The 19,919-nt window shown below is 48.1% G+C and overlaps 1 protein-coding gene across 3 annotated transcripts in view; it reads left to right on the top strand.

The window, feature by feature from the left end:
* arhgap5 (Rho GTPase activating protein 5) overlaps positions 1-19,919 on the top strand; it is a 38,835-nt gene that overhangs the window by 3,727 nt on the left and 15,189 nt on the right. For 2 of the 3 annotated variants that reach the window (XM_048227463.1, XM_048227464.1), the window contains exons 2-3: positions 209-4,093; positions 4,892-5,039. In XM_048227463.1, the coding sequence (XP_048083420.1) occupies positions 377-4,093; positions 4,892-5,039 (3,865 nt within the window). In that variant the 5' untranslated portion in view covers positions 209-376. Of the gene's footprint in view, positions 1-208; positions 4,094-4,889; positions 5,040-19,919 lie in introns of all 3 variants that reach the window. The other variant, XR_007191818.1, reaches the window with a different exon arrangement.

The following is a 19,919-nucleotide window of genomic DNA, read 5'->3' as shown; positions in this document are numbered from 1 at the left end:
TCTTGGAATTAGTCATAAAATGTGTAACTAATCCTTCTTAAACTGCTTTTTTGTGACCCAAAATGGCACATTATCTCAGTTGCTAATGAGAGAGAGCGAGAGCGAGCATACACTCATACTATGTTTTGCAAACAGGCATATGTTTGTATTACATAATATCAGCTCACATTGTTTCCCTGTTTAATTGCATTTTGTCTTTATTCTACAGGCAGGTGATAAAGACGGGGAGAAGCAACTGCCCCACACAACAGGAGAGAGCGATCTGCCTATTGACTCAGAGCCATGGAAACCGCACCTTAACTGAACAAATGGAAACGCATCTATACCCTGCAGGAAATCTTTGCTGAGACTGTAAAGGCAATGACAGGGGAATATAATGGCCAAGAACAAGGAGCCCCGCCCCCCAACCTATGCTGTGAGTGTAGTTGGGCTCTCAGGGACGGAGAAGGAGAAAGGCAACTGTGGTGTGGGCAAGTCCTGCCTGTGTAACCGATACGTGCGCCCCAGTGCGGACGACTACTATACAGAGCACACTTCTGTGTTGAGCACAATTGACTTTGGTGGACGTGTAGTAAACAATGATCACTTCCTTTATTGGGGGGATGTGTTCCACCGAGGCGACGACTGCCTCGAGTGTAAAATACACATCATTGAACAGACAGAGTTCATTGACGATCAGACTTTCTTGCCTCACCGCAGCACAAACTTGCAGCCCTACACAAAGCGGGCTGCATCCTCGAAATTGCAGTCTGCCGAGAAGTTGATGTATATTTGCACAGACCAGCTGGGCCTGGAGCAGGACTTTGACCAAAAGCAGATGCCCGATGGGAAGCTGAACATTGATGGCTTTGTACTCTGCATAGATGTGAGCAAGGGATGCAATAGGAAATTTGATGACCAGATGAAATTTGTCAATAGTCTTTACTCACAGATGGCCAAGACAAAAAAGCCCATCATCATTGCTGCAACAAAATGTGATGAGTGTGTAGAGCAATATCTGCGGGACCTTCAGTCGTTTGCTGCAAACAAAAAGAATCTGTTGGTGGTGGAGACATCCGCACGGTCGTCTGTGAATGTTGACCTCTGTTTTAACGCTCTGATTCAACAGATGGACAAAACACGGGGGAAACCCAAAATCATCCCATATTTGGATGCGTACAAAGTCCAGAGGCAGTTAGTGGCCACAGTGACAGACAGGTTTGAAAAGATTATAGTGTCAACAGTTCGAGATTATCATACTACCTGGAAGGCAGTGAGCAACTCTTTGAAAAATCAGCCTGACTATGAGGAATACATTAACTTGGAAAGCTCCAGAAAGGCCAGGAACACATTTTCCAAGCACATTGAACAGCTCAAGCAAGAACATATCAGAAGGAGGAGAGAGGATTATCTCTCCAGCCTGCCCAAAGTTCTTAATAACCTGCTTAATAACCTTGATGAAATTGAAGGCTTGAGCTGGTCGGAGGCACAGAGTCTCATGAGAACACGTCAGGAGTTTCAGTACTGGTTTGTGGTGCTGGAGCATGGCCCATGGGATGAGTCAGATCAAATAGACAAAACTGATAGGAGGGTGCCTTTTGATATCCTCAAAACTGGGGAAGCAGAGAGGATATATCAAAACCACGTCCAGCATTTGATTTCTGAAAGAAGGCGGGTTGAGATGAAGGAGCGGTTCAAGCGGACCCTTGAGCGGGTGCACTTCATCAGCCCTGGGCAGCCATGGGACGAGGTCATGTGTTTTGTTATGGAGGACGAAGCTTACAAGTATATCAGTGAATCTGATCGCAGAGATGTTTACAGCCGCCACCAGCAGGAAATAGTTGAAAGGGCCAAAGAGGAGTTTCAGGAAATGCTTTTTGAGCATGCAGAGCTATTTTATGACCTGGATTTAAATGCCACCCCAAGCTGTGACAAAATGAGCGAGATCCACACTGTACTTAACGAGGAACCCAGATACAGAGCCCTACAAAAACTTGCCCCAGATAGGGAGTCATTGTTGCTGAAGCACATTGGCTTTGTCTATCATCCCACTAAGGAGACTTGTCTGAGCGGTCAAGGCTGCGTAGATCTGAAAGTTGAGCAGGTCCTCGCAAACAGGCTTGTCCAACTGGACCATGGTCGCTCCAATCTCTACTACAGTGCCAACTTTGATAAGATTAATTTGTGTCTCGTGGGAAGGGATGGGCTCGCCCAAGAGCTGGCAAATGAAATCAGAGCACAGTCAACAGATGATGAGTACACGCTAGATGGCAAAATCTATGAGTTAGACCTCGTGCCTGTTGATGGAAACTCATTGCTCTTGAGCCATCCATGGGCGCCAACCTTTAAACCTCATGGGTGTTTCTGTGTCTTCAGCTCCATAGAATCACTGAATTTTATTGGTGACTGTATTGGCCGAATCAGAGCAGAGATTGCACACAGCCGGAGAGACAGATTTGCCCAGCCAATGCCATTCATCTTGATTCTGGCAAACCAGAGAGACAGTGTTTGCAAAAATATGCCCATCTTGAGGCATCAGGGCCAACAGCTTGCCAATAAGCTACAGTGCACCTTCATAGACATACCCTCTGGCACCTTTCCAAGAAAGTTTAACGAGTCCCAGATTAAGCAAGCTCTCAGAAGTGTTTTGGATGGGTTAAAGCACAACTTTGACGTGAGTCCCATGCCCTCCATCAAAGACCTGTCTGAGACCGATCTGCGGATCGTTATGTGTGCCATGTGTGGAGATCCATTTAGTGTAGATCTCATCCTCTCGCCTTTCTTGGATTCACATTCCTGCAGTGCCGGTCAACCTGGTCAGAGCAACACCTTAATCCTTGACAAAATCATTGGTGACAGTCGCAGACGAATACAAGTCACTGTTCTCTCCTACCACTCCTCCATTGGCATTAGGAAGGATGAACTAGTCCATGGTTACATTCTTGTCTACTCTGCGAGACGCAAGGCCTCAATGGCCATGCTTAGGGCGTTCTTGGCTGAGGTCCAGGATGTCATCCCGGTCCAAATGGTGGCTATCACAGACAGCCAGGCTGACTTTTTTGAGAACGATGCCATCAAAGAGCTGATGACGGAGGGTGAGCATATTGCCACTGAGATCACGGCAAAGTTCACAGCGCTTTACTCCCTGTCCCAGTACCACCGGCAGACAGAGGTGTTCACACCATTTTTCAATGAGGTGCTTGAGAAGAAATCAAGTATCGAGAGTTCCTTCATGTTTGATAGCAGTCGGGACGGGACAGGTGCAAGTGAAGACGTCTTTCCTCAATCGCCCCACAGCCACTCGCCTGCTTACAACTATTATCCTGACTCAGAGGATGACGCAGAGGGACCTCCGCCTTACAGCCCCATTGGGGATGACGTTCAGCTTTTGCCCACTCCCAGTGAACGCACCAAGTGCAGGATAGACCTCGAGGGGAATGAGTACCCCATCCACAGCACACCTGTGGGTGACCATGAGCGCAACCACAAAGTGCCTCCCCCTGTAAGACCTAAGCCTGTCCTTCCCAAGCCAAGTGTCAAGAAGCTGGACCCAAATTTGCTCAAAACCATCGAAGCTGGCATGAGGAACACTCATAAGAGAGGAGTACGAGGAGGCCCCATGGGCCATGGCGATGATCTTGAAGCATCTGACAACTACGCTGAACCGGCCGATACGCTCCTTAAGTCCAAGGGGTTCAATGATGACATCTACGCTGTGCCAGAGGACACGCATAGTCGAATTGTGAAGATGCGCAATTCGTTTGGTGGGCTCCATGTTTTGCATGGAGAAGAAGAGAATGGCTTTGATCGCTTGTCCAAGGCCCAGGGAAGTAGGAGACCTTCTAAGTACAAACATCGGTCTAAGATCCTCTTCAGCAAGACAAAAGCCTACCAAAGGCGCGTCCACTCTGACATTAGCGATGATGAGTCGGGGCCTGCTCACAGGAGGAAGAAGGTGGGGAGGGGAAATCGGGGTAGCGAGGAAGACCCCTTGCTTTCCCCTGTGGACCCCTGGAAGGGAGGCATAGACAACCCGGCCATCACCTCTGACCCTGAGCAGGATGACAAGAAGATGAGGAAGAAGAAGGCGCAAAAGACACCGAAGGAAAAAAAGGTGGGTCACTATTGTTTGGGTTAGAATGATGCCGCCAATTCTCACTGCAGCACATTTTCAGCATTTGTGTGATCGAGCCTATGTTTGTGTAAAAATACCTTGTTAAATGCAGAATCTTTACTGGCAGAGTGATAAAAGGGTAATAATTTGCAGTTGATGTATTGCTTTATTTTTATGTTGTCCAAAGTAATCAATAGCATAAAGCATATGTATTGAAAAGCCACTGTCTCCAGTGCGTGTGCTATTCGTTACAGCTTTGCCTGTGTTGTGAATGTAGTCAGAGGAAATTTATTCAGTTCAGGAATTTGTGGGTATCCCACAGTGTACTTTTGACTGCATCAGGCCAGATGTTGAAAGCAGTTTAGTGGCAGTTTTCCCAGGGATTGGCGGAAATGTGTTACAATCTTCATGTTCCCTCCCTTCTGTTTTCTCTCTAGCAGGGAAGAGCTTGCTTGATTGATGATATTGCCCACATTTTGCTTTATTATGCATTATGTGATCAGTTGAATCAAATCATGTAGTTGTAGGCCTCTGCTTTGTTACACTCTTCTCTGATCAGGACTTAAAACAACTGAGTCTTGTTTCAAATTTTCAGTGGAGATGATACAGACAGAGAAGAGATCCTGTTGAACAAAAATGGAAGAACTGCTCTGTGTTTTTTTTTTTTTTTTTTTAATTATTATTTTATTATTATTTGTTGTCTGACAGATGAACTTGGTAACAGCAGAGTTAGAATGGAATTGCTGTCACAACTGACCTCCCCTCCTCACTGTTGTCTCTTATGTTCCCTCTGCACAGCCAAAAAAGCCGACCAAGCCTCTGTACCCACCAACGCGGAGGAACTGGGAAAGCAACTATTTCGGTGTGCCCTTGCAGAATCTGGTCAGCCAAGATCGACCAATCCCGTTGTTCATTGACAAATGTGTGGACTACATTGAACGCACTGGTAGGTCACTCCACTTCTCTTATCCCAGTGGGTTGAGTAACCACATCATAGTTTTGAAAATGTGTGCCGTTCTTTTCCCCGCTACTGGCAAAGTGTTTTTCCTGCATGGTCGGTTGATCCTAAACTTCACATGGATTGCTTGTTGTTGATTTTTATTCTTGTGTGGATCGATTGTCTGATGTGACTGTCCTGGTGCACGGAGGCAAAGCAGTGTTATAATTAAATGATGGCTGGGGCGCCTCCCCTCACTGGCACTGACAGCCAGCCATAGAGGCAAGCTGTTAGGTGAGTTACAGAATGGCAAAGTCAAATCATTGTGCCCCATGCAAATGAGTGACAAAGGGTGTCATTCTGGATGCGTCTGTTGTTGCTCTAATGCCAGTAAGGCCTTCAGTGTTTTTTTTTTTTCCCCCTTCTCTCCTTTTTGTTTACTTTTGAAAAGCTAAGCAAGCCATATGTCTTGAGGCCTTTAATTGGATTTTCCTTTGCTTTGTGCTGCTGAAACAAAAAGGAGGATTAATGCACTCTCTCCGTTAACCAACTAACCACTGGGGTTTTACAGCATGGTAGCAAACACTTAATACTTACCCTACAGCCGAGGCAAGAGGTTGATCGACTGTATGTGGGTTTCTGTGGTGGTACCTACAAGCAAGTGACAAAGATGAGTCAGACGTTGCAGCTGGTTTTGTGTTTTTTATTTTTTATTTTATTTTAATAAAATTTTATTTTATTATTATTTATTATTTATTATTAAAATATTTTTTTTTATTTTATTATTTATTATTTATTATTAACGTCGACTCAGGGTTTGCCCTTCAGATTATATCATTGAGGAAGACAGGGTGACATCTGGCATGGACACTTTAAACCTTCATTATCCAAAAGCAGCACAGACTTCATTGTAGTTCATTGCCGTGTTATTTTAAGAGTCCCTGTATTGTGCATGCAGAACATGTTGGGTCTGTGCTTAGACATGGGGAGCAGCAGCAGAAGTAAGAAAGAAAAAAACAAACACCACAGCCAAAGTCTGCTTGTGGCTTCAGGCTCTTTGTTGTGTGTGCTTTTTGAGCCCAAACGTTGGAAGGTGGAAGTAAAGCATATTGTCTCTGCTTGTTGTAAAGCAGGTCATGTCGTAAGAGCACTTTCTAGTTTCTCTACAGCTTGCAGATGGGCTGAAAAAAAAACAATATTTTTCACTGAAAACACAGCGGTGTATCAAAGAAGCTTTCTCTCATTTATGTAGCTTATAAGATTATTATTTGTTGCTTGAAACCTGTAGGGATCTGAAGTTCAGAAATCCTTTCATGCTAGCTCTCTCTTGCTCTCTCTTTTAGATAGCTATTTTTGTAGTCTTGTATACTATGAAGTGGTGATAATTGTGATCCTTCGTCTCTCTGAGTGACTGTTGAAACATGGAGTGTTTTCCAGTTAGCACCAACCAGCAGGATATTCATGAGATGTGTTGCAGTTGAAGTGTTTCCCTAAAAGCTGTCAAGGGCCTATCCTCTCTCTCTGTGTGTGTGTGTGTGTTTGTGTGTGTGTGTGTCCTTTTTTTAAAAGAAGAATGAGGCCGACTTGCATAACCAAACAGAGTTACTATAGAAAGCCTTTATTTTCTGAAGGGTTTGCTTTACAGGACCAAAATGGAACAACACTGTTGAAAAGCCTCAATTCACAACACAGCATGGCTCCTCTGACACACTTTTTGAGCCAGTGGCCATTTTGGTGCTTTCCCTTGGCAGATGCTTGTTTGGGTGGACCCTGCCCTCTCACGTGATGGCTCAGGGTTTGTAATTGAACTGAAACACCCAACTGACCCCACCCCCCCGTCCGGTTTGTCCTAGCTCAGGAGCAGTTTTCTGTCTCTCGCAGGCATAATCCAGACACCCCTGCCAGAATTGTAGCCCATTAGGCTGCTCAAGGGGCAAATCTCCAGATGCTCTTGAAATGCTCATACTTAATCAAGTATTTCATTAAGCGTTTCCTGTCCCCGAAATGAATTGTGTTGCAACCGGAGAGGGAGAACAGAGAGGAGGAGGAGGAGGAGGAGGAGGAGGAGGGGGGGAGCGGGTAGAAGAAGTGGCGAAGGAGGACAAGGAAAGGGGGGGGGGTAGTTGCCAGTCCAGCATGCAGAATGATTAAATGGATTTTGATGTTGATTTCACAAAATCTCATTGGCCATTATTTTGCGAGCACTTAGCCGAATGTGGGCAGGCAGGGTTTGTTTTAGCGGGCCTGAGGCAGCTGGGGTATGTCTGTTATTCTGATTGGTTGTAATAACTCTTACTCAATGGTGAGTGGGGACACATGCTGTCCACACCATTGTTAATTGCTTAACATTTAATTCCATTTCATAAACACTCAACCCCCAGCCACCCCCCCACCCCACACAGGTCTGCCTGTCTGTGATGGATCAATGTAATAATCTCAGGCATGTTATTCAGCCATACCTCTGATCTGTCACTCATGTGCCGATGACCTCACACTGAGTAAATAGCACCTGGTTGAAAGAGGAGAAGGCATTTTCAGCCATCCGTGCAATCCGGACCTGATTACCCCCACACACACACACACACACACACACACACACACACACACACACACACACACACACACACACACACACGCACAAATACACTCTACCCCTTAGGAATCGTTTCAGTGTCGTCATTGTTATTACCTAACAGCGTTCATCTGTTGGCGTGGCGGGGCATGTGGGTAGGCGGGCTTGTTCTTCAATGGAAACTGTTTCGCCGTTGTGTTATCAATATCCCCATCACGTCCCGTCTGTCTTATTGAGCCACGTTCGCCTCGAGAGTCAGAGGTCACTGTCTATTTTAGGATCTGGGACAGAACAGGAGCAGAGGGAGGGAGAGAGAGAGAGAGAGAGAGAGAGGGAAAGAAAGGCAGGGAGGGAGAGAGAAAGTGAGATGGGGAGAGGGAGATGGTGTGTGGAGGTCGGCAGATGCAAGGCGGTCTCAGGATGTCAACCAGGCCGCTGAGCATGGGGTGGCGGGTTGCTGTGCGGTGGCTGCGTGCAGGAATGCCCGTGGTTAGGTGTGGAAGTGGTTAGCGGTGGAAGTAGGCCATGCAGTCTGGTGGTGAGGTAATGCAATGCCACCAGAGCGGAATGCAGCGGTCACACGCGGCGCGTCTGCGGCAAAATGGTGTTTTTTTTTCTTCTTTGGTGTGTTGTTTTGTACTTCTGTGTAAGTAGATGGGTGACAGGGAGCGCTCTTTTCCTGATTTTGTTGTACCCTCTGGGCCTGTGTGTGTGTGTGTGTGAGAGAGAGAGAGAGAGAGAGAGAGTTTGTAAGCAACATGTGTGTTGTCTGTGTGTAATGCTGTGCAAGAGCAGAGAGAAAGAAGGAAATTAGAGAAGGGGAGAGGGGGATGGTAAAATGTATGTGTGTGTGTGTGTGTGTGTGTGTGTGTGTCTAGGAGCATTTTTGAAACGAGACTGAAAGAGAGAACGTGCGGTAGGGAGGGAGGGAGAGCCACGAACATTGAGCAGCTTGATGCTCTGTGACAGTGATGGATTGTTTGGGTCCAGTGTTTTGGAGGCCGGCTGCTTGCTGCCCGAGAGACTGTGTGGCCAGTCCTCATGCTGCTCCCAGAACACACTGGCCCAGCCTTGGGTTATGGATCCACTTCAGGCTGAATGGGACACACACACACACACACACACACACACACACACACACACATATACTGTAGAGACCAATACAACAGTCACCCACATAGACCCATTATAGCACTGTGAACCAGAATGAAAAAGCTTGCGGGCTTGGCAAACGTTAGTCTCAACCAGGATCCTCAGACTCTGCTCTTTTTTTAGCTTACTTGTTCTGTGAACGAGTGAGTAACCCTTTTTTTTTTCCTTCACAGAATTGGTTCAAATTTCAGAGTAATTCAGGCCAGTTTCCTCGGGCCCTGTAAGGTTTCTGGCATTGCTTCATCCTCCGCACAAGTTGTACTTCCCCCCCTTCATCTGCACTTCAGTTGCGTTTTAGTTCCTTAAGAAAAGGACTTGCTTCCCCATGTCTACTTTGCATGCAGAGATATCATTTGCCAAAAGGTCCCTGCCCCTGTACTATCGTCTCTCAGAAAAGGAGACAAGCTTATGCAACCTAAATGCCCAGTTATCACTCTTCAAATGTTTGCATATGGTCTACATTGAGACCTGTGCTTATCAGTGCCCGCTCCGATGTGTGCCAGTGGCCCGTTGTAAACTGTCTGTGGCTGCTTGGCTGGAGAGATTACAGTACATTATTATAGCTTTGACATTGGAAATGAAACTAAGCGAGGTTTTGATAGTGTATGCTCACTTCCTCTCACTTTTGATAGGCTCTGCAGAGTCAACTAGAGCCTGTTCTATAGGCCCATGCTTTGAATTAAAATGTCTATCAAATCTAAATGCGACTGATATCCCTGCAATTGGCCATGCCAAGGTCATGATTGGCATCATCCACACAACAAGAGTTATGACTAATTGGCACTAGTTGGTTCTGTGTGACTGGTGGAGATAGGGCACTGTTGTTGCCGTGACACCGTGGTTGCTGGTGCAGAGCCATAGGATTGGAAATGACTGGGCATCTGTATTTCCTGATGTGTTGCTTTTGAACATGGCAGTCGTTTGACCATTGCAGGGTTGTGATGGCTTCAGATAATTCCCTGTGGCTGGCTTTGTAGCTGGAGATTTCTCCAAATGCCTGGCTTTTGAATGCCTGTGACTGGGCCGTGATTGGTCGAGCCTGGCTGTGCGCTGCCAATGTGTGCTTGCTGATTGGCGAAGATGAGTACGGTTGCCCATGGCTGCGTCTGAGCATCGGGTGGCTCCATTTAGCAGGCCCTTTGAAACAGCCCCCTCTGTGTAAAGCTCCCCTCAGAGGAAAAGCTCCATCAAGGTCCCCCCTTTTCATTCTTTCTTTTGCTGCCTCCACCCCCTCTCCACCACTTGCACACAACCCTCTGTGATCATGTATGTGTTTTGCCCCTTTCCTGGCCTCAGGATGTGATCATGCTCTGATGTGTTTCCCCCCCTTCCTCTCTCTCTCTCTCTCTCTCTCTCTCTCTCTCTCTCTCTTCTCCTCATGCTGGTCTGAACATCAGCTTCATTTCCTCATGCTGGTATGCATGCTCATCTTCTCTGTGCTCATTCTCCCTCTCTTTATTTCTTTCTTTCTTTCTTTCTTTCTTTCTTTCTTTCTCTCTCTCTCTCCCTCTCTCCATCTCTTCGTTTTCCCCCCCTCCATTTTGTTCCTGTACGAGTCGGTGGCTCCGTAGTGGCTGGCACCGATATGGTGGTGGCAACAGAGTCGGCAGAGAGAGGAGACAAAATGGTTTGCACGGGAGTTTGTTAATTGAGTGCGATTGCTCATTTAGCTACAGCCTTCCTGGTCCTTTGATCTGACATAAGGAGCGTCCTCTCCCCCACACTCACCACCACCACTCTCTCCTCTCTCTCTCTCTCTCTCTCTCTCCTCTCTCTCTCTCTCTCTCTCTCTCTCTCTCTCTCTCTCTCCCTCTCTCTCTCTCTCTTCCCCACTCTCTCTCTCTCTCTCTTCCTCACTCCACTCTCTCTCTTCCTCCCTCTCCCACTCACTCTCTCTCTCTCTCTCTTCCTCTCTCTTCCTCTCACTCACTCTCTCTCTCTCTCTCTCATTCACTCTCTCTCTCTCACTCTCTCTCTCTCTCAGTCTATCTGGTCCTCCCCATCACCTCTTTTGCTGTCACTGCTGCTACCGCTCACTGCTACCACTGTGCGCTGTGCTGCACGTGCTCACCGTGCAGCCAATCATTACTGAGAGTAATTAGTCCAGCCCCACCCATGGACACTGTGGCTGTGTTAATGCGGCAGGTTCATTACCAGTGGAGAGATTGGACGATTGGGGGGGGGGGGTCTGTGCAGAGGTCACTCTCTGTTCAAGATCCAAAGATTGAGAGGGGTTGAGCAGTTGTCAGAAGCATCTTTTAACGCAGTATCTCGTGGCCCCTCCATACTGTTGTTTTGGATAGCGCTTTGAAGAGTTTAGCATTTTTTTGGTGCTAGTGTGTATGCGTGTATATTGCTGCATGCTCTCTAGACCATATTAGAAATGACAATATGAGGTGTGGTTACTGATTTCTTTCCCAGATTCTGTCATTACTCTCTGGGCTTCGGTGTGGAATTGGGTGGGTGGGTGGGTGTGGAGTAGAGATGTGTTGTATCGACTTCAGTGCCCCCCCCCTCCCCTCGCTTAAAAATCCCAAACTCGCTGCAGACCTGCGACTAGGCCTATATAAACACGGCCGGCTGTCTGTGCGAGTTTTATGCGCCAGTCCTGGAAGCTGTCAGCGTGTTTTAAGGGCTCATTCATTTTACGTGTTGCGTAATGACCCCTAGGGAGGCTCAGACCACCTCTCCCACCTGTACTTAATCAGGTCTCTCTCTTTCTCTCTCTCTCTCTCTCAATCTCTTTCTCTCTCTCCCCCACTCACTCCCATTCCTGCTCCAGCCAGCCAGCCGTACCTTCCTCCCCCTAGACAGGCATGTCTCCCACCACCCCCCCCCTCCCCCCCCCCAGCTCCAGTCAGAGCGTCTCCTGGTTCAGCATGAAGAAATATCGGGTCATTTTAGTGAAAATGCCGCCCCCACACTGCCTCGCTCCCTCACCCTCATCCCCAGCACTAGCAGCACTCCAGTGCCCCGCGGCATTCAAACTGCCTTTTGTTCCTGAGAGGGGGGGCCTGGGCTTCCATCGCACAGTAACCGAGATGTGCTCCAGCCAAGCGGAACGCCAGCATGGACGTAATGGAAAGCACATGGGGCCAGCTTGCACCAGCTTACCTGGGTAGACACACAACCACCCCCCCCCCCCTCCCCTCTCCTCTCCTTTCTGGCTCCCTCTCTCCCTTACAACACATACTCACACTCACATACAAACACAAACACACACAAATGCTCACCCGCGCAGACACACATGCAGAGGTATACACTCAGATGTGTGCATACACACAAGGCAAACACATACACAGACAGACGTATGCACACACAAACACACACACACACCACTCCACAATACAATTGTAGTCTTGCACACACACACACAGGCACACACCCACTCATGCTCTTATGTTCTCTCAGACCCACACACATCAATCAGTCTCACCCGGGCTGTTGGAAGCAGCGTGCGCCTCCTCCCAAATCATTCACTCTCTGCTGCTCTGCTGCGCTCTTGATCTGAGGTAGCCGTGATGTTGCATGATTCTGGGACTCCCACCCCTTTAGAGTGCCGAAAGTAACCTCCAATACTGACACAAAAGAGAGAGAGAGAGCAGGACGGAGGGAGGGAGGGAGCGGTGAGGATGAGAAATGATTGTGAAAGAGAGAAAAGGAGAGGGGAAACGAAAGGAACAAGATGAGCAAAAGAGTGAACTGTGGGTTGGGGAGGACTCTCAGGACACACACACACACACACACAGTGTCACAGAAGCATCTCAAGGGAGGTAGCAGCCATGATGAGCTTTTCAAAGTGACATTATGGAAATGCATCAGTCAGCTTTTTGAGTTTCTCTCTCTCACTCCAGCGTGGGGTGGGAGTGTGGGGGCCTCGCACTGCTTAGCATTCCCCTCGGCTTAACACACACACACACACACACACACACCGCACCCTGAATGGCCAGTGATTGTCATGCCTGAGCCCCCGGCCAACGTGCTGCCACTCCTGCTAGCCTCAATGTCAAGCTCAGCCAGAGTGACTTCACACAGCAGCGAGTGCTCTGACCATTTAGAGGGAGCAGGGGCAGATGTAGGCCTCTCTGTTTGCTCCCACCTCTCTCTCTCTCTCTCTCACACACTCACACACACAAACACACAAGCATAGTGACACCCAGGCACACACATTAACAATGGCTACATGGCTGAACACACACACACACACACACACACACACACACACACACACACACACACACACACACAGAGTCTGTTGTTTCTCATGCAGTTCTGTTCCAAGGGCCTGTATTCTGAGCCAGGAGGCTGTCTCCCACTAGCCACAGGAAAACACCTGCTTCCATGCAGATCCAGCCCAACAAACGAGTGGGCTGGTGGAGCCAAGCACTGAGACCTTTCCTCTGCCAGAATTAGCCTGCAAGCCTAATTTGTGTTTTTTTCCCCCGCAGGGTTTGTGTATATGAGGTTTATATGTACGAGTGTTTTGAAAAGCTACTTAACAAAATGACAGATTTCGACTGAAAGAGAGTGTAACAGAGAGAGAGAGAATGATATATAAAGAATACAGAAGTGAATTTTGTATATCCATTATTAAAAATAGTGACCTATGCTCTAGTTCTGCATTTGTGTGTGTTTGTAACATGGTATTACAGAATAACTAGCTTTATCACAAACCTTGAGCAAGACAAACTGCCGTTATCAGACAATCTCTGCTGCCTGATGAGCGTTTCTGTGGCTTTGTGGTGTGTTGCATGATGTGTGCTATTGATATTGATGATTGGCTGTGTGTGTGTGTGTGTGTGTGTGTGTGTGTGTGTGTGCCACTGATGAGGTGACGTTCCAGACGGCTGGAGGTGGGATTGGCCTGTCGTGGGCTCACTCAGTAAGCTCTCCTCTGGGAAGCCCTGGGGGTTCGAGGCGAGAGCCCCGTCAGGCTGGCCTCCAGCTGCAGCACGCCACAACCAGGCGCTTTGTGTGCGCAACGGGTAAACAAAGCCCGTTTGAATGAAAACACGCGGACAGTGACTCAGTTCTCCGCTCGCTCTGTATCTGATCTTCTGTCAGAAACAAGGAACGAGCGCTTGCGATATACCGCATTTGAATGAACATAATGTGATGTTTGCATTACACTTCATCTATTCAAAAAAGGCAGAGTAAAACTGGCCTTCCCTTTTCCCTGCTGTCCATGGACTGAAACTGCATTTGCCACATGTTGTTTTTAATACCCGGTTAGCCTATTAGGGACAGGTATGGCGAGGTGGTGTTTTTATGAGGTGATGGAGAGAGAAAGGGGGAGGGAGGGGGGGGTGGAGAACCGCAGGCCAAACAGGTCCACACTTTTCTGCATCGGTTCCATCTGGAAACAGGCCTGTGTGCAGTCATGACCGAGAGGTCTGCTCCAGCACCTGGCTGTGTGTGTGTGTGTGTGTGTGTGTGTGTGTGTGTGTGTGTCAGTCAGCTGGCCTGCAGATCTAATGTGTATGTGTTTGTGTGTGAGTGACTCACTTCCCCCTCCCATTCATCTTATTTCTCCCTCTGTCTCTCCTTCTGCCCTTACCATGTCTCTCCTTTCCTTCCTTTCTTCTCTTTCTTTCATTCTTTCTTTTTTTTTTTTCTTCCCCTCTTTCTCCTTCACTGCCTCGCTCCCTCTCTCCTTCCCCCCTGACACTGGGGATCTGTGTCCAGACTAAGTGAATGATTTGTCAGTCGACACAAACAACAATCAATTATTCATGGCTTGGCTAATACCACAGCTGACCCCCCTCTCCCCCTCCCCCCTCCCCTGGTCCCTGCTGCCCTGGTAACCGTCCCCGTTTTCCCGCACACACACGTGACTCGGGCACCTTGCTGGAAGGCACCTTGCTGGAAGTCAGCTGAAGTCACCCCTTCTCCTCAAAGGAAGGGAGAGGACACAGCTGTTTTAGGTGTTCATCCTTCTCCTCAAAGGGAGGGAGAGGAGAAGAATAGAGGTGGAAGGAGGAAGAAGGAGGATCCTTCTCCTCTGACCGGCACTCCTCTTTGTGTCTCTTTGAGGCACTCGCCTTCTCCTTTATATCTTTTCACCCTTTTCTCTCTCTCTCTTTCCCCCTCTGTGTCTTGTCATCTCTTTGTTGCACACAGTGCTGCATCATCCTTCTCCTCTGACTGTATCTCTTTCACCCTTCATCTCTCTCTCTCTCTTTCCCCCTCTGTGTCTTGTCATCTCTTTGTTGCACACACACACACTTGCTTTTTTACCAAAACCTTGCCAAGGTCTTCTGTGAGTGCTTAGCAGTTAAATGTCCCAGGCAGCGTGAGGTCTTGTCGTCCCCCTTGGCGGCTGGCGTTCTGTCCGATCTGAATGGGCGATGTCACAGCCAGTTGGATCTGACAAGGGCTGTCGACACGCATCAGGCCCCGCTCAAGGCTCCACAGACGGGCCTGGAAAACCCGGCCTCTCCCTGGTGGCACTGGCTGCCTGGTGCTACCCTTGGAGCCTGTGTGTGTGTGTGTGTGTGTGTTGGAGGATGAGGAGGGTTGGCGAGGAAGTTGGATCTCTGCTGGTCAGATCAGACATGCTCGCCTCAGTGAAGGCAGACGTCACTGTAGGCCCTGGTGCTCATCCCATTACAAACACACACACACACACACACACACCCACACAGCATCCCATTGCCCGCCCTCCCCACTACGTACAAACACTCACACACACCAACATAGGCGGTCAGACAAACTCACACTCTGACATACATGCCCTCTTGGGTTCAAAGTGTCTCACAAGCCCAGACACGCACAGAAACTCATAGTCACTGTCACTTACTGACGATGATGTGAGTTGGGTTTTTTAGCTATTTATTTATTTTAAGCACAAGAATTGCTGTCGTCATCACAAGGAGGAGCCATGTTCTCTGGTGTTTTCAGGGAGTGACCTCATCACAGATGTTGCCACCCGATGGCTCATACGGACGTTAATGCCACACACGCATCGGCCATTGAAACCTGTTTTTTAGTTTCTAAGTTGGACGTTCCAAATTTGTCCCCAGTCTCCCACAAGTGTGGACTGAATCCAACAGTGTGCTGAAATGCTGGAAAGTCCCGTCTGAATTCATAGCATATTGAAGTATTGGCCAGTACAGTCCAGGGTGTTTGTGCACGCTAGCATGTATGTGCAGAAGTGTGGCATTTAGCTAACATACTGTATATTAATGTGTGTAGACTGACACACATATACTCACATAGACACAGACACACACACACACACACAGTCTCTAATTCATGTTCTTACTCACACATCAAAAAGCAGTCAGTGCTCTTTACCAGCCCTCCATGTACCCTGCATAATGCAGCACCACCGGTCTGAAGAGCGAAAGCAGCAAGAGAGAGAGAGAGAGGGGGGGGAAAAAACCAAAGGGGGATCTATTTTTAAACGGCACCCCATCTGCTGCTGGTGAATAAGAGATGAGCTGGAGCGCATGATGAGGCCGTCCCCGGCCCTCGGATGGGCAGATGTCCGGAGCTCCCGCTGCTCTCCGCCCCTGCCCGGCCCTCGGCCACGCTGACCCCAGTGTGGAGTGCGGCGTGGCGTGGCACGGTATGGTGTGGCGCAGTGTGCTGCAGCGAAGGATCGACTTTGGCTTCGGCCACGGCTCGCCTCGGCTGGCCTGGCTCGTTACTGACGCTCCAGCGGGCTCCACAGGGCTGACCCGACAGCCCCGACACGCAACACACATGAGCCTATGAGCTGAGTGAGACACACAAGAGAGACGCCGGGGTATGTGACCATGTGACCAGCCCAACAGGAAAATGTGTGATTTCGTATGCATGTAACCGTACAGCCTGCCTACATATAGCCTAATCCTACATTACGTGTGTTCATGTTGCTGAAGGTGGTAACAGCTACCCTGACGAGCCGGACCCACATTAAAATGTAGGGTCTGGGCACTCACCGTTGGCAGTGCTCAGTCAGAGGGGCGGGATAATCGGTTATCTTTCAAATTCCCTCTGTACGCAATAGGACAGCGCTATGAGTCCCATGCGGTTTCCCACCAGCGGAGCTAGTTGGCTAGTTCAAACTTTTGCCAACTTAAAAAAAGCTTAACTCGTGTCACGCTGTTCGCCAACAGCAACATCCATCTTTGTTTTCAAGTAGCAGGGAATTCAAGCCAAACCGTTGCAACTCTGCCATTAATCATTATGTTATGCCCGCCTAATGACTCTATACACGATTTGATTGGCCTGATAGAAGTTTAATTTTTCCAGTTCACAAGCCAACGGAGAGTTGCTAGACTAGCCCTGGCAACAAATGTAATTTGCTGCCGCTAGGGTGCGTCTAGATTTCTAGGCTAGGTAACAGCACAAACACCCATTACATACTGATAGAAGATGTATTTGGATGCATTTTTACGTCTATACACAGTATAACTCTACAAGTCCGTCAGTAATCTGTAAATCATTTTGGATGAAAGCTTCTCCTCAGTGACTAAATATAAATACACATAAAGCTGTCTATGATCTCGACATGTCACCAAGCACTGAAAATAAAACTTAACTCACAACACATGCACATAAAACTCTGTGCCCTTGAGGATTCCCATAGATATATCTATGGAGGATTCCCTTGCTACCTGTCGGCTAGTAGGCTAATAACTCAGAGGTTCAACTCAGAGCTATTTAATCAGGCTGCTGTGTATACAAAGCGAGGGCAGCCAGCGGTGTGACACACTGCTAACCCCAACAGCCTGAAAACACAGAGGTCAGTCAGTCAGCTAGCTCTCAGAAGTACAGTCACAGAGAGCCGCTCTGTGTTCTCAGTCATTCTTTGTCTTTTGCATATTGAGCTGACATACCAGCTTAATGCATGCACATAGCTACCCACAGCGTGCACAAAGCTAACGACCCAGCCCATCAACCCAACAGCACACATCACAGCCCCACCCATAGATTTAATCCACTTTCCCAACCCACAATACAAGCACCACTGAAGAGAGACACTACTGAGAATGGGGGATGACGCCGTGGGAATGCTTTCTCTTTTAAGACGCCAAAAGCCTCCAGGGTTGTTTTGTCTAGTGGTTAATCAGAAGAATTGAAGCTCTTGGTTGAGTTATTTGCTTGCTTTTGTGCCATCGTTTGTGCTGTGTCACGATGGCCATCTCATCTCTGTTTGTTTTTTGTTGTTTTTTTTTGTTGTTGTTTTTTTTACATGAAAGCTCCCGTCCTCTTGGCTGGCTGTTTTATCTTGAAGTTTTTGTGTGCAGCGTCTCACTCATTCTTTCTCCTTCATCCTTTCCTCCTCTTCTTTCCGCTTCATATTCCATCCCTTTCTTTCTCTCTCTCTCTCTCTCTCTCTCTTTTCTTTTCTCTCTTTCAAATCCGTAAATAGTGTGGGCCTACTTTCAGTGAGTGCGTGAGGCGGATGTTCTTTATGTCAATGACTGTCACATCTCTCGGCTTGTGTATATATGTGTGTGTGTCTGTGTGTGTGTGGAAGCACAGTGCTTCACTGCAGGCTGCAGATAAGGCAGCTCCGCTACATTAAATCCTCTCACAGCCACCGATTTCTCATGCCCCACACACACACACACACACACACACACACACACACACACACACACACACACACACACAAATTGTACGTAGACACATGCATGCACCCTGCAACACAAACTCTCTCTCACACGCACACACACACACACACACACACACACACACCCGTGCCCACACTATCGTCACATTTCCAGTGTTGGCACCTTGTCTTTCTGCCGCCATTCCCAGTGCTCCACTCTCTCTGTTAACACAACTTCACTTTGTTTATCATTCATTTCTCTCTGGTCTTAAGAAGCTAGCTGGGCTCAAGCAACTAAACATGTAATCCCTTAAACACAAGTGTGTGGCTTCTCTCCTCATAAGCGTCTTGAGTTATTGGAGACCAAGCCTCACTCTAAACGCCCCCGCTTCCCCCAACACACTCACATACACATGTTATGTACACACACACACCATCTCCAGTGCTGTTGACTCTTCAATTCCTGAGGCGGTGCTCACCCTGCCATTGTTGCCAGTATGGATTTTATTTTTAATGACTTGTGACCGGATGCTGATGTCCCCCACTGTACCCCCACTCGCTCACACACCACACACACACACACACAAGGGAATCTTTATGATTTATAGTCAACGGCTGCGTGGATGGACCATTATGAACACGGTAGCCACGGGGGGACTTGTTGGGAGATTGATCACCAGGCTTCGGGAATTTGTACCCTCCAATTACCCCCACCATCACCACCACATCACCTCCTCAATGGACTGAGCGTTCCATTGGGCCCTTGAACTTGGTTTCACTCTCAGTTCCTCATACTCGTCCGGACACATAAAAGAGCCTGTTCGTGCATAGGACCCACTCACATTCGCTGAGTGCCCATCTCTGGCAGAGAAAGGGGTGTTGGTTGAGAGAGCGAGAGAGGACCCTGGGAGCGGAGAGAGAGACAGTGTGGGAAACGAAATAAATGGAGCGCTCTTGCTTGTTTGTAGGCACTGCTGCGGCTGTGTTGGGGCCAGGCCGCCCAGGCAGCACTGCAAGTTTTAGTTTCGGCCATAAACGGGTTAAGTTTATTGAAGCCCTGTGATGACGAATAGGTTCAATAAAGGTTGGTTTATTTTTAAACTAATTTCCTTTGGAATGTGTGTGTGAATGGATGTGTGTGCCCTCTGCTGATTTGTTTTTTGTGTGTGTGTGTGTGTGTGTGTGTGTTCTAGTCACAGTTTCTCATCCTGCAGGCACAGTCTAGAGGGATAATGGCTGCTCAGATGAGAAGTAAGCAACAGCATTTGCTCTAAGAGAAGTATTGTGCAGTGTGCAAAAATGCATGTTACATGTCCTTGTTGGTGCATTTGGAGAGAATGGGGAAAGTGTCTGTGTGTGTGTGTGTGTGTGTGTGTGTCAGCAGAATGAGAAAACGCCCTGCAGTAAAATAGCCTGACCGTTGCACAGGGGAGGAGGCCTTCTGATCAGGTTACATACACACAGACACACACTCACACATACAACGTACATGAACACTCACACATACACTCAAGCACAAGGTCACTGAGTGCACGGCATACACACACACACACACACACACACACACAAATATGCAGTTAAAACTTATGCACACACACACACAGAACATCTTTAACATTTA

Source organism: Alosa alosa, chromosome 19 (assembly GCF_017589495.1).
Source record: "Alosa alosa isolate M-15738 ecotype Scorff River chromosome 19, AALO_Geno_1.1, whole genome shotgun sequence".
Taxonomy (NCBI): Eukaryota; Metazoa; Chordata; class Actinopteri; order Clupeiformes; family Clupeidae; genus Alosa; species Alosa alosa.
This window is presented reverse-complemented; position numbering and strand designations above follow the sequence as displayed.